Source organism: Toxorhynchites rutilus, chromosome 2, assembly GCF_029784135.1.
Source record: "Toxorhynchites rutilus septentrionalis strain SRP chromosome 2, ASM2978413v1, whole genome shotgun sequence".
In the NCBI taxonomy this organism is placed as follows: Eukaryota; Metazoa; Arthropoda; class Insecta; order Diptera; family Culicidae; genus Toxorhynchites; species Toxorhynchites rutilus.
Window position 1 is genome coordinate 145,442,675 of NC_073745.1, and position 12,865 is coordinate 145,455,539.

The window sequence follows — 12,865 nt, forward strand, 5'->3', positions numbered from 1 at the left end:
GAGTATGGCAGTATCTGTTTTCAATCAGCTGCCAAAACACACCTCATTAAACTCGAGCGAATTCAGTATCTTTGTCTCCGTATCGAGTTGGGATGTATGCCCTCAACGCATACCATGAGTCTCGAGGTTTTGGCAGGCCTACTCCCACTAAAAGATCGCTTCAATTTATTATCTCTTCGGTTCCTCATCCGGTGTAAGGTTATGAACCCATTGGTGATCGGAAATTTTGAGCAGCTGATCGAGCTAAATTTTCATTCTGGATTCATGAGTTCATATCATGAATTCGTCTCCATGCAGGTTAATCCTTCTTCGTATATTCCCAACCGTGTTTGTTTTCCTGACTACATCAATTCCTCTGTGCATTTTGATCTGTCCATGAAGCAGGATATCCATGGAACATCAGATTATCTTCGATCGAGGATCGTTCCAACGATCTTCGATGCAAAGTATGGGGATATCAATTGTGATAATATGTACTTTACTGATGGGTCCTCTATGAATGAGTCCACAGGATTTGGAGTGTTCAACGAATTTTTTAGCATTTTTTAGCAGAATCCTTGCTCAGTGTATATTGCTGAATTGGCAGCGATACACTGGGCGCTGGACAGCGTCGCCTCACGACCTGTTGAACACTATTACATTGTAACGGATAGTCTTAGCTCTGTCGAAGCTATCCGTTCAGTGAGGCCGGAAAAGCACTCGCCGTACTTCCTTGAGAGAATACGAGAAATTTTGAGTGCTTTATCCAGACGCTGTTATGTCATTACCTTTGTCTGGGTCCCTTCACATTGCTCAATTCCGGGTAATGAGATGGCTGACTCATTAGCAAAGGTAGGTGCAATTGAAGGCGATATTTATCAGCGTCAAATCGCCTTCAATTAATTTTATTCTTTAGTCCGCAAAAATACCATAGTTAACTGGCAACGCAAATGGAACGAAGATGAATTGGGCCGGTGGCTCCACTCGATTATCCCTATGGTTAGCCTCAAACCATGGTTCAAAAGTCTGGACTTGAGTCGGGACTTTATTCGCACCTTCTCCCGACTCATGTCCAATCACTGTTCGTTAGATGCGCTACTCTTTCGTATTAATCTTGCCGACAACAATCTTTGTGTTTGTGGCCAAGGTTACCACGACATCGAGCACGTTGTTTGGTCGTGCGAGCTGTATCTTGTCGCCAGATCGAATTTAGTAGTCACCCTTCGGGCCCGAGGAAGGCAGCCCATGATGCCGGTGAGAGACGTGTTGGCTCGGTTAGACCTTGATTACATGTCCCAAATATATGTATTCCTTAAAGCTATCGATCTTCGTGTGTGATTGTCCTTACACCCTTAGTTTTTCCTTTTCCTTTTCCTTTGTGAGAGATCGGATCCCTTCTTAAGAATAAGATGAAATGTAAATACATATTAGATATAAGATAGGTTTAAGAATTGAGTGTGATAAGTGTGATTGAGAGTGTGATTGAGAGTGTGAGTGTGATCATTGTCAATATATCCTCATATCCCTTCCTTTTCCTGAAGAAAAGGAAGGGATATGAGGATATATTGACCCTTCTAAACCCTTCTAAACTCGAGTCGACCGCGAGTAATCGGTTTCCTATATTATTAACATTAGAATTAAGGAAAAATGTTTATATACTAGTAACAATACAGTAAGGAGTTCGGCTCCTTTAAACCTATGTAACTGAGCCTGTAAAAATAAACAATTTAAATAAAAAAAAATAAAACATTTGCCCGACGCAGTCTGTTGATTTGCAGTCACAATTTAGCATTCGCGTCACCACTTTTAATGTAAACAAAAACAAAATAAAATTCGTATGAAAATCTTGTTCTTGTAGTGTCCACGGATCAGTTGAATGTTTTTAAAAACAACACATTGCCATATCCGCGCTGGCGGCATTGAACTTCGTTCACTAGTTTAGGGGAGCGTGTAAGAATAGCTGATTTTCAGTTGGAATTATACCGTTTTCAAAATTAAAATTATGAATGTAAATTAGCTTTTCCATATCAAACTAGTATTCCATTTAAATGAAAAACATTTTTGTTTGCAGGTGGTGAAAAAGTCTCATACGAAAATTGTTTATAAAGACAATTCTATATTATGATGAAAAAATTCAGCAACAATGTTGGAATTGTTTAGCCATATGGTTGAATGAAAGTCAGAAACACGTGTTTCAAGTAATCATATGACATGATGTGAAAATTTTCATTCAAATTTTAGAATTTAAAAACCGGATCCGTGTCTTCTAATCTGATAGAGATTACACTAACGAGTTTGGGACCCAAATTATGGCCCTAATTTGAAGTTGCCACCAGACGTCGACACCATGCCACTGCCATCGATAATTCGGCGCAAGCAGTTTAGAACAAATGCTAGCGTTTAGTACAACGATGCTAATGACGCAACGCATTATTGTGTTTGACTAAATGGAAACACACATGTCAAAGCACAATTGTCGCAATGCGACGCATAGCGCGGCATTGTGGTCCCACCTTAACTCTCTACCAATCCCGCCTTTAGCCAGGCTTCGCGGATTTTCTTTTTTATTCAGACATTATTTTCAATGTTTACACCCACTAGAACGCCTTTAGAATGTTTTCAACTATCACACATACACATTGGTTTTATGCTGGCAGCTTTCGAAAATATTCTAGGAATTGAACGAATCCCTTTGGATTTCAATATATCGATGTAGAAACACACTTTTATATTCAACTAGTGCATCTTTTCATCGAAACACCACTGACACTCGAAGAGAAAACACGGAGCGCGAACGAGCACGTCTAGTTCGTACCGCTGCTCAATCCAAACCCTGCTCTTCTATGCTTTTCGTCGAAATCAAAAAGCTGCTGATCCAGCCCGGAATATTGCGACGTGTATGGAGAAGTTCTACAGCACAGAAATGGGTTGCAAAGTTCAAAAATAGCGACTTTAGCCAGCGCTACACATAGTGTAATCGACTGACGAGCTACGAACCTCCAATGTCGAGTGTCGAATATTCGCGTTGCAAGGTAATCCGTTCGTTGTGGATTATGCAGGCGCTACACGATTCGTCCAACGTTTCACTCGAATGTTGGACTCAAACATTTGACTCGATGAATCGACAAATGTTGTGACGAATGTGCTGCTACACGGTGAAGTGAATGTTCGATTCAATGCAATCGGTCCAAACAATCGGCGAGTATTTGAACCAAATGTTTATTGTTTTTATTTACCATCAAAAACTTTAGAAAACTGGATGACGATGCGAGTATAGAAATTGCTGCCGTAGAAATTGTACTGATATCGGGCTGTAAATTAAAAATGCTTGAAATCAACATTATTAAACTGCAATATTTTGCCGAATATTTTGAATTTTATGAACCAATTTCATAGTTCCTTCATCTAAAACTTGTAAACAAACCAATCTGTCAAAGATAGATTCGGACGAATCGTGTAGCGGTGTATCGAACGCATCGAGTGTCGAATCAACGAATGACAAAAATTCTTTGACTCGTGCCACTCGCGCTGGAAGGTAATCCACAACGAACGGATTACCATCCAATGCGAATATTCGACGCTCGACATTGGAGGTTCGTAGCTCGTCAGTCGACTACACGATGCGTCGAATCATCGAGCGTCCAGCATTCGAGGGTGTTCGTAGCATCGTGTAGCGCTGGCTTTACCTTCCAACGCGAGTGGCACGAGTCGAAGAATTTTTGTCATTCGTTGATTCGACACTCGATGCGTTCGATACACCGCTACACGATTCGTCCGAATCTATCTTTGACAGATTGGTTTGTTTACAAGTTTTTGATGAAGGAACTATGAAATTGGTTCATAAAATTCAAAATATTCGGCAAAATATTGCAGTTGTTGATTTCAAGCATTTTTAATTTACAGCCCGATATAAGGGGCTGTCCACATACCACGTGGACAACTTTAGGGGGGGTAGGGGGTGATAAAATGTCCACGCTTGTCCACGGAGAGGGGGGAGGGGGTAAACACTGAGTCCACGTGGATAGGAAGATTATTTTGTTTAAACACAATCATTTATACATTCAAAATTAAATTAAATAATACATGTTCAAGAATTTCAAAACTCGCCATATTTATCAGTAAATGAATTGAGCTGCTCAGTCAAAGTTCATGTATTTTATCTCACGTAAACTGTGAATGACTAAGCTATTTCCTATGATCGAACTTTTTTATAGTAACGGAGTATGCTACAAAAATAAACGATTTCATAATTGTTGATGTTTTATGAAATGCATAAATGTTTTTTTATATCTAATATAATTTCCTATACATTTTATTATATTTCAAGAACAGTTGGTCATAGGATACTAATGTCTGTATAGTTTTTCATACAGAATAGCACGTAAAATCAGTCTTCCAAAGTGTTTTAATTTCGTCAATTTCTAGGAAACAATATTTACATTCGCGTAAGATTGTCCATGCACCACTAGTCGCCAAACTTAAAACAATTGAGCCAGTATTCTGATAAGAATATACATGGAATTAAGTAGCTGATTCGGAATATTTCAGGAGGTGATAGAGGATCATATTTGATGAAAAAGATTCTTCTACGCATATGGTCAATTTTCAAGTAGGACACCGTTGTAGAACTTTTCTTGAGCCTAATTTCATGTCTTGAACTAACTCTAATTTAGAAAACATTCAATTTAATGTAATTAAGAAACCTTAACAAGTAAAGAAGAACTTTAAAATGTAGTGTCTTTTATGGGTTTTTATTAATTTTCCAAAAATGCATGATAAACTGGATTGTTTTTATCAACCAAATTGAAGCTCTCCAACCACTCTACAATTCTTTCCTCGATGCCACACTGTTTTCCTTCTTGTTATCTTCCCCTAATTTAAATGTTTCGCAACAGAATTTTATGCAGTTTTCCTCAAATGGAAGCAATTGAATCGTGCTAAGCGGCGTACTTTTTGAATCAAAATCAGTTTAAGGCAAAAAAGAAATGTTCAATAATTCTTCCGTAGTTGAGATTTGACCATATGTGTAGTGTTGTGACTAAACGAAGGCAATAGCAACACAATTATAGTTTAATTGTACATTTATTGTATAACGGTAATACATGGATGTTTCCTCGTTACGATCTTATACTTGAATGGCTGAAAGCCTTTTTTCACCTTTATTCTGTGCTTAGAGGTTGGTAGCTTGTCGGTAACAGTGTTGCTAAGCTGCTGGTCATACATATCTTACAATAAGTGTGGAAGATTTTTATGATCAAACATGATCCTCTATCACCTGAAATATTCCTGCTCGACTACCTAACAACCTGTATAAGAAAATTTCTTTGAATTTTAATAGAAGTTGATTGATCTCTCAAAAACTTATTTCAATCGGGAAGAGTTATATTTTTTTGACGTCTTTCATTTCTATACCGGGGTGTAAAACCAATGTTTCGAAAACGAAAGCGTTACGCCGGAGACCGAGATTTTGAGCGTTAATAGCTTCTAAACAACTGAACGAAATGGTATGATAAACACTTCATTCGAAAGATAAAATGTCTACGCGTTATATGCTTGTTACTTTTTGATCCAAAAACTTGTTTCAATAGCCTTAAAATTGCTTTCAAAACCGGCTATTGAAATCACCAATCGGTATATAAGCGAGCGCCGCTCGTAAATCCACTCAGTTATAATTGAGCAGCGATTGAGGTACCATCGCAGGAATGAATGGATGTTTCCCTAACACAGACTTCAAAACCATGGAGCCTGGGGAAATCGGCATTGCAAAATAGATGCAAGTAGCGAGTATTTTTGTACTCGTTTGCGCTTTTGCAAATTGGAATAATTCCCTAACACAGACTTCAAAACCATGGAGCCAGGATAAATCGGTATCGTTTGCGTTTCTGCAAAACGGAATGTTTCCCTAACACAGACTTCAAAACCATGGCCAGGGAAAACTGGCATTGCAAAGTAGATGTAAGCAGCGGATACTTTCGTACTCGTTTGCGCTTTTGCAAATCGGAATGTTTCCCTAACACAGACTTCAAAACCATGGAGCCTGGGGAAATCGGTATGGCAAAATAAACGCAAGCAGCGGGTACTTTTGTACTCGTTTGCGCTTTTGCAAATATGAATGTTTCCCTAACACAGACTTCAAAACCATGGAGCCAAGGAAAATCGGCATTGCAAAATAGATACAAGCAGCAATACATACACACACTCTTTACAGATGCACGGGCCGAAGGTTGTGCAGTCCACTGATCATTCAACAAGAGCCAAAGGTTGTACCGCTCATGACAACTCTACACGAGCTGATGATTGCGCCGGCTAGTGACCATTCTATCCTGGATTCCTCGAGTCGAGAAAGACGCACCACGCTAGATATGAGGTACAGACTAGGGGGGCGTTGCTGATTAATGGTCAGCTGCATCCCAATAGAAAGTATCCCGTGTCGGGCACACGTACAGAGCATCGAAGACTGCAACATACCAATTATGAGAACACTTGTAATACTAAACTCGAGCCAACCGCGAGTAATCGGTTACATATTACTAACATAGTTGTAAGACAAAAACTGTCAAAATATTGGACTCCCGGCCCCGTCAAGCTAACGCCACATGTGCCTTAATAAAATATATATTTTGGGAAAAAAAGCGAGTACTTTTGTACTCGTTTGCGTTTTTGCAAATTCCGATTTGCTAACACAGCCTCACACAGACTTTAAAACCATGGAGCCTGTGGAAATCGGCATGGCAGAATAGATACAAGCAGCGGGTACTTTTGTACTCGTTTGCGTTTTTGCAAACCGGAATGTGTTTTCCCAACACAGTTTCCGAAACCAATGAGTTGGGAAAATCGATATTCCAGATCTCGGCAGTACTTTTCATAACCCCATGCATTTTTACACTCCGAAATGCGTTTTGCTAACACGGTCTACAAAAGCGGGTACAAATACAACGCTTTGGCTCGGTTATTCAAGACTGCATGCCCCTTCATGTCGCCAGCTCACTGAATTTCTACGCATACCGTTTGATGATTAGGCAAAATGTTGATAACTATTTGCTGCGATAAGCACTACCATAATGCATGAATTGACCTAAATTAGGATTTGTTTGCAATTGAATTCGTAAATTGTTTCATTCATTCACTAGTTTAATGAATAATTTAATCAATAGTTCTGCGCAGCGATGATATCGTACCCAATGAGGAACATACGAAGTGCGATTATTGCTGATTGAAAAAACACAAATGATTACTAAACCAACGGCAGTCCTACGTCAAGCTTGCGGTTATATCATAGGTATAACTCATCCATGGTTTTTTTAAATGAACAAATTTAAAATAATGGGTGAGGAGGGGCAGTAGCTGATTTATTTGGCGTCGAATTACTCTCTAGTAAACTGTTGGAATTTCATAAGTGATTTTTTGATAAGGATTCAAGTGGAGGAAAATCAAAACAACATAAACGGGAAAAACTAAAAAGCAATACAAATAACTTTTGGGGCAAGGTTAGTAAAAAATCAATGAGTCGTGAGTTTTTTTAATGTAAGTTTTCCCCACGAGCTCTTTGGAAGCCATCTAGACACTTAATGAAGAATGGTCAATAAGCAGATGAAAAATAAGAAAATATAAATTGAAAATATTTTTAATACGCTATTAGTGCCCTCTGAAAATTCCCCGAACTATTGCGGTAAAGGTTTCGTATTGTGTTGACGACTAAAAGTGAATCGAGTGTGTAAATGAACCGACATTTCCTGTGACCAATCGTATTCCGGAGGAGGCAAAGAACTACACTCAACAAAAAAAGAGGAGCAAAATGCCACATCGAAAATTTTGAGTGATTTTTGAAACGCTTTAACTCTGTTATAAAATAATGCATTCGTCAAAGTAACAACTGGACCTTGTATAGAATATTGTCAAGTTTGCAGTGGGCAGTTTTGACCATTGATTTGCTGTGCGTTCATTATTTCATGAAATATTCTTAATTCAAAATTGAACCATAATTTTTCATAGAGAATACCTTTATAGTAAATAGTCCTACTGAAACTTTCTATGGATCAAATGGAAGCGAAATAATTAGGTTGATTAGATTTTATTGGGAATATATTTTAGAAATCAATAGAAAATTCAAAAGCAAACCAAAAACACTTTATTTTTGTTGCAATGTCTTGTCTACAACGCATATACATATCAAACTAAACATATATACGTACGATATCCCTAAACTAGAAATTTGTAGCTAGAAAATGCTGTATTTTTTATTTTCATATAATCAATTATATCGAAGCTACAGTTGTTCCGAAAAAAAAATTTCGACCCGTTACTCCTCAATCCTTTGTCAAGTGAAGATCTATAAATATCAGTACATGCTTCCTACTTCATCTTTTCTTTTCCTGAAATTCTTTTTATTGATAAAAAAAATCCATGCATATAAAATGTTCTGTTCGTTTTGGTGCGCTTCAAAAACTCGAAAAATGCGGCACTGATGAGGCTCATATACAATATACAATCCACTTCAAGGATCCACTACTGCCAATACCTCAGGAAGCTTTAAGATTTCCAAATAGAAGAAGCACACTTCTGAGATAAAGCTGTGAACGTAAATTAACTTTCTTATATTGAATATGTATCTTTGGAATTATGTGTTTGATATTCGGATGCGGATTGTTCAACTATATATTACGCGTTTCCGTGTTGTTTTTTTTTTCTTCTCTATTATCTCTATTACAATAACACATGCCAAAGTCATATTCTAGGGGTCTTGCAAAAAAATGCAGTACAAACCATCCGTACTATAAATTAATAAAAAGTATAGTATAATATTATTGTTATGATTTTATTATTTTACATTCAACACATTTCGGCTGGTTCGTTTAGTTCCATTGGTGGCTTTGGCTAGTGGTTTTAGTTCCATTTTTTGAAGAATGTTGGGAGTGAGAATTGAACTCGTGATCTCTGCGTGAGAGATATGGATGTTACCACTACGCCAGATCGCCTCCCGTTTCCGTGTTGGGAAACCAGATAGTCTTTATATCTTCGCAGATAATAGAAAAACAAAGTATTACAAGTATTTCAAAATTAAACTCATATGAAACATATGTTTTGTTTTGCAATAAAGCCTCAATGTGTCACAGCAAAGTGTGGCATGGTACAGCTAGTGAAATTTGAAACAACATAAACTCAAATGGACTTAAAATTTAACTTCTGCGCAATTCAGCTATTTCCTCAAATAAAAAAGGAAAAATGTCCACGTGGACAACTGGGGGAGGGGTATGAAAATGTCCACGCTTGTACACGGAGGGGGAGGGAGGAGTCCAAAATCGTGCTTTTTCTGTCCACGTGATATGTGGACAGCCCCTAAGTAAATTGCTATGGCAGCAATTTCAATACTCGCATCGTCATCCAGTTTCCTAGCGTTTTTGATGGTAAATAAAAACAATAAACATTCGATCCAAATACTCGCCGATTGTTTGGACCGATTGCATTGAATCGAACATTCACTTCACCGTGTAGCAGCACATTCGTCACAACATTTGTCGATTCATCGAGTCAAATGTTTGAGTCCAACATTCGAGTGAAACGTTGGACGAATCGTGTAGCGCCCGCATTTGACGTCGTTGACACGCCCCTTCTGAATTCGATGAAGAACCAGTCGTGAATTGGCGGAAAAAATGAATTGCGGCGAATATACAATTGATTAACTTATTGATATAATCATTGTTTTTTGTTTAAATAAAAGCTACGCTGCGAACATATTCCCCAACCCAATAATATTTGAGATGCGTCGCTTGATTGCAAAAACCACTACATTGTATGAGTTCAAGTGATTTGATTAGCTTAGAGCACGGGTAGCGTTTTGAATCCATTACAAAAGCTTTCCACTAGATATTCTGAACTTTGTAAAAAACAATTTTTTTCGCTTGGAACCGAAAGCGACATGAACTGTATATCATCAGCAAACGTCTAGCTTTTCTGGAAACCCCATAATCTGCGGTTACTTGGAACCATTCAGAACAATTGAAGCTATATGTACTTCTAATAATACTTTCAAATCGTTATTAATTGAATTTCAAACTCTGTTTTGTAATCAAATAATCTTTTTTTTTCAGAGGATACAACCTTTTACCAGGTCAACCGAATAAAGCTGGACAAAAGCATCGGAGCTGAGCTGCGGAACGTGGACGTGATCTACGAAAACAACAAAAAGGCATTGGACGATGTAACGATAGCATTCAAACGAGACGAGGTCACTTGTCTTCTCGGACGTAACGGTGCTGGGAAGAGTACAATTATGTAATATACCTGTAAACCAGACATCTGATCAAGGTACTAACAGCCAGTTCTTTCAGAAAACTGCTGACAGGTCAAATTCGGCCAGTGGTTGGTGACGTTCATTTGCCCCTGGATTACGATCTCATATCAGGTCTAAGGAACAACGCCGAGAAGATCGGATTGTGCTCACAGCAAAACGTTCTCATTCCCAAGCTCACGGCAAAAGAACACCTACAGTTGTATGCGAGGATCAAATTGACCAAGGGCTTCGATACCGAGATCCAAAGAACTCTGGATAATCTCAAAATGGGTAAATACAAACACTACCGAGCTTCGGAACTGTCCGGTGGATTCAAGCGAAGGCTTTGCATAGCAATCGCCTTCCTCGGTTCGCCAAACCTCGTGATTCTCGACGAACCGTGCAGCAGTGTCGACACGAAAGCCAGGAAGTACATTTGGGAGTTGATTCAGACCCTTCGCAAAGAGCGGGCGGTGATCCTGGCGACACACCACCTGGACGAAGCGGAATCCCTGAGCGACAAGGTCGTCATCTTGGAAGATGTAAGATGGTTTATGTGACAACTCAATAATCCTTGTTTGAATCATAAATTAATTGTTCACAGGGGAAAGCGATTTTAGAACAAAGCCAGGAAGAATTGAAAAATCGTTTCACAAACACCTTATACGTGGACATCACTTTGAAGGGTCTTTCGGAAACCGATAGGACGAATGTAATTTCTGAGCTAGACAAGTGTTTGAGTCAGCAAACCTCCGTGAAGTACGACGTGTCGAAGCTTGCGAGGAATAAACTGCTGTACAAACTTACATACGCCGAAGTAGATCCATCCGAAATAGAGTAATGGCTTCTTATTTGTTGATCGATACTAGATTTTCTAAAGCTTATTGTTTTTTTCCGCAGCCTTCAACCTCTTTTTGATCAACTAAATCGCTTCCAGGAGAAGACTTTGATTTTACACTATGACATAAAGAATGAAAATTTATTGAACATCTTCAACACCCTAAACAATCGAGAGAAATTAACAACCGAACTGAGTGAACCAGAAATTGTAACAGATAATGGATTCCACGGAACAAAGCCTACCAAAAACAAACAAAGCACATTCCAAATAATAACCAGTCTTCTCAGCAAACGTTTCCTACACTTTCGACGCAACTATAGACTTCTGATTTGTCTGCTAGTGCTTCCAACGCTGTTCCAGATCGTCGCCATGTTTTTCATGACCATTCGCCCGCCCGGTGAGCACGACAAGGCACTCGAGTTCTCCACCGATCTCTACAAAGGATCGACCGAATTCTACACCAAACCGGGCAGTGGAAGCGTTTTTCAGACCGAAATTGATTCCAATTTGTTGTCACGTTGTCTGGATAGGGAGTGTTTCCTGTTCAATAGCTCGGAGGATGCTTTCCGTTGGGTTCTAGAAACCAGCCGAGATTTTGCCGAGCAACGGTATGGCGGACTGACAGCACGCAAAGAAAAGCATTTCATTTGGTATAACAACAAGGGCTATCATTCGATGCCGGTGTGGTTAAATATGCTGGATTCGGCTATCTTGAAGGCGGAGTTGGAGAACACAAACTACAGCATTCGTACCATCAATCACCCGCTGAGGATCGAGGAAGACGAGCTCACAATTTCATCGATGTAGGTTCAATTCGATTCATATTAGGCTGCTAATAAGTAAATAATCTGTTCTGTTTATTTTAGTCTTCAGAAGGTAGCGGACGCTGGAATTTCGCTGATTATTCTACTAGCCTTCAGCTTAGTTCTGGCAGGCGGATCTGTTTACATTGTGAACGAGCGAGTTCGTGGAGAAAAAATGCAGCAGAAACTAGCCGGTGTGAAGTTTAAACACTACTGGGGAGTTTCCTTACTGTGGGATGCTATGGTAAGATAATACGTTCATCAGTCGCAAATCAAATTGCTAGAGAGACATTTGGCATAAAGGTCCTCTTTTTCTATTCAATTGTAAGAAGAGAAAAATTTCAAAAGCCAATAACTCGGATAGCCTAAAGTTGTAGCGGAAGATTTTTGTCCATCAGTAGTTCGAGAGTGTTCAAAATAGCATGGATTTCGATTAAATTAGTTCGTAATTTTGTTTCGTTGAGCGCAGCTTTTTTCGCTTGTTCGCTTTTTTCGCTTGTTGCGGTTTTAGGAGATGACTTTTAGCTGCTTGAAGGAAGCAGAAAAAGTCGTGCTCTAGAATAGACAGAAGAGTTGTTTCCGTGTAATACTTGCTGACACTCATCATCGAACCACTCGTACTGTCGTCTTTGTTTCACGTGTTCTAGGATGATCTCTGCTACACTGTTTATGACTGTTTTAATAATGCTCCAACTGTCCTCAAGAGGAGCTTCGGTCATTTGAAATTAAGTGACGTCTCGTCCGCCTGTTCATAGGACAGGTAGACAGTTTCAGAAAAAAAAGACGGGTGGGTAATGTCGGGGACATAACCGGAGTGACGTAGGACTATACAAATAGAGGCGAATGAACTGCAAAGTTTAAAGCCTCTTAAAAACAAAGAAACAAACAAACTATACAAAGGGGACAGCTTTTGCTAAATATATATTTTAAATATATTGTTTTATTTTCTTCTCCTACGTGAATACCTACCTA

The 12,865-nt window shown here is 38.9% G+C and overlaps 2 protein-coding genes across 6 annotated transcripts in view; one reads left to right on the forward strand and one right to left on the reverse strand.

The window, feature by feature from the left end:
• The window catches only part of LOC129771816 (glucosylceramide transporter ABCA12), a 142,600-nt gene that overhangs the window by 102,396 nt on the left and 27,339 nt on the right, over nt 1–12,865 (forward strand). For all 5 annotated transcript variants that reach the window (XM_055775874.1, XM_055775871.1, XM_055775872.1 and 2 more), the window contains exons 9-13: nt 10,068–10,251; nt 10,308–10,791; nt 10,854–11,086; nt 11,150–11,893; nt 11,957–12,137. In XM_055775874.1, coding sequence (XP_055631849.1) covers nt 10,068–10,251; nt 10,308–10,791; nt 10,854–11,086; nt 11,150–11,893; nt 11,957–12,137 — 1,826 coding nt within the window. The remainder of the gene's footprint in view (nt 1–10,067; nt 10,252–10,307; nt 10,792–10,853; nt 11,087–11,149; nt 11,894–11,956; nt 12,138–12,865) is intronic.
• LOC129771817 (zinc finger protein 585A-like) overlaps nt 1–12,865 on the reverse strand; it is a 64,942-nt gene that overhangs the window by 4,327 nt on the left and 47,750 nt on the right. The window lies entirely within an intron of this gene.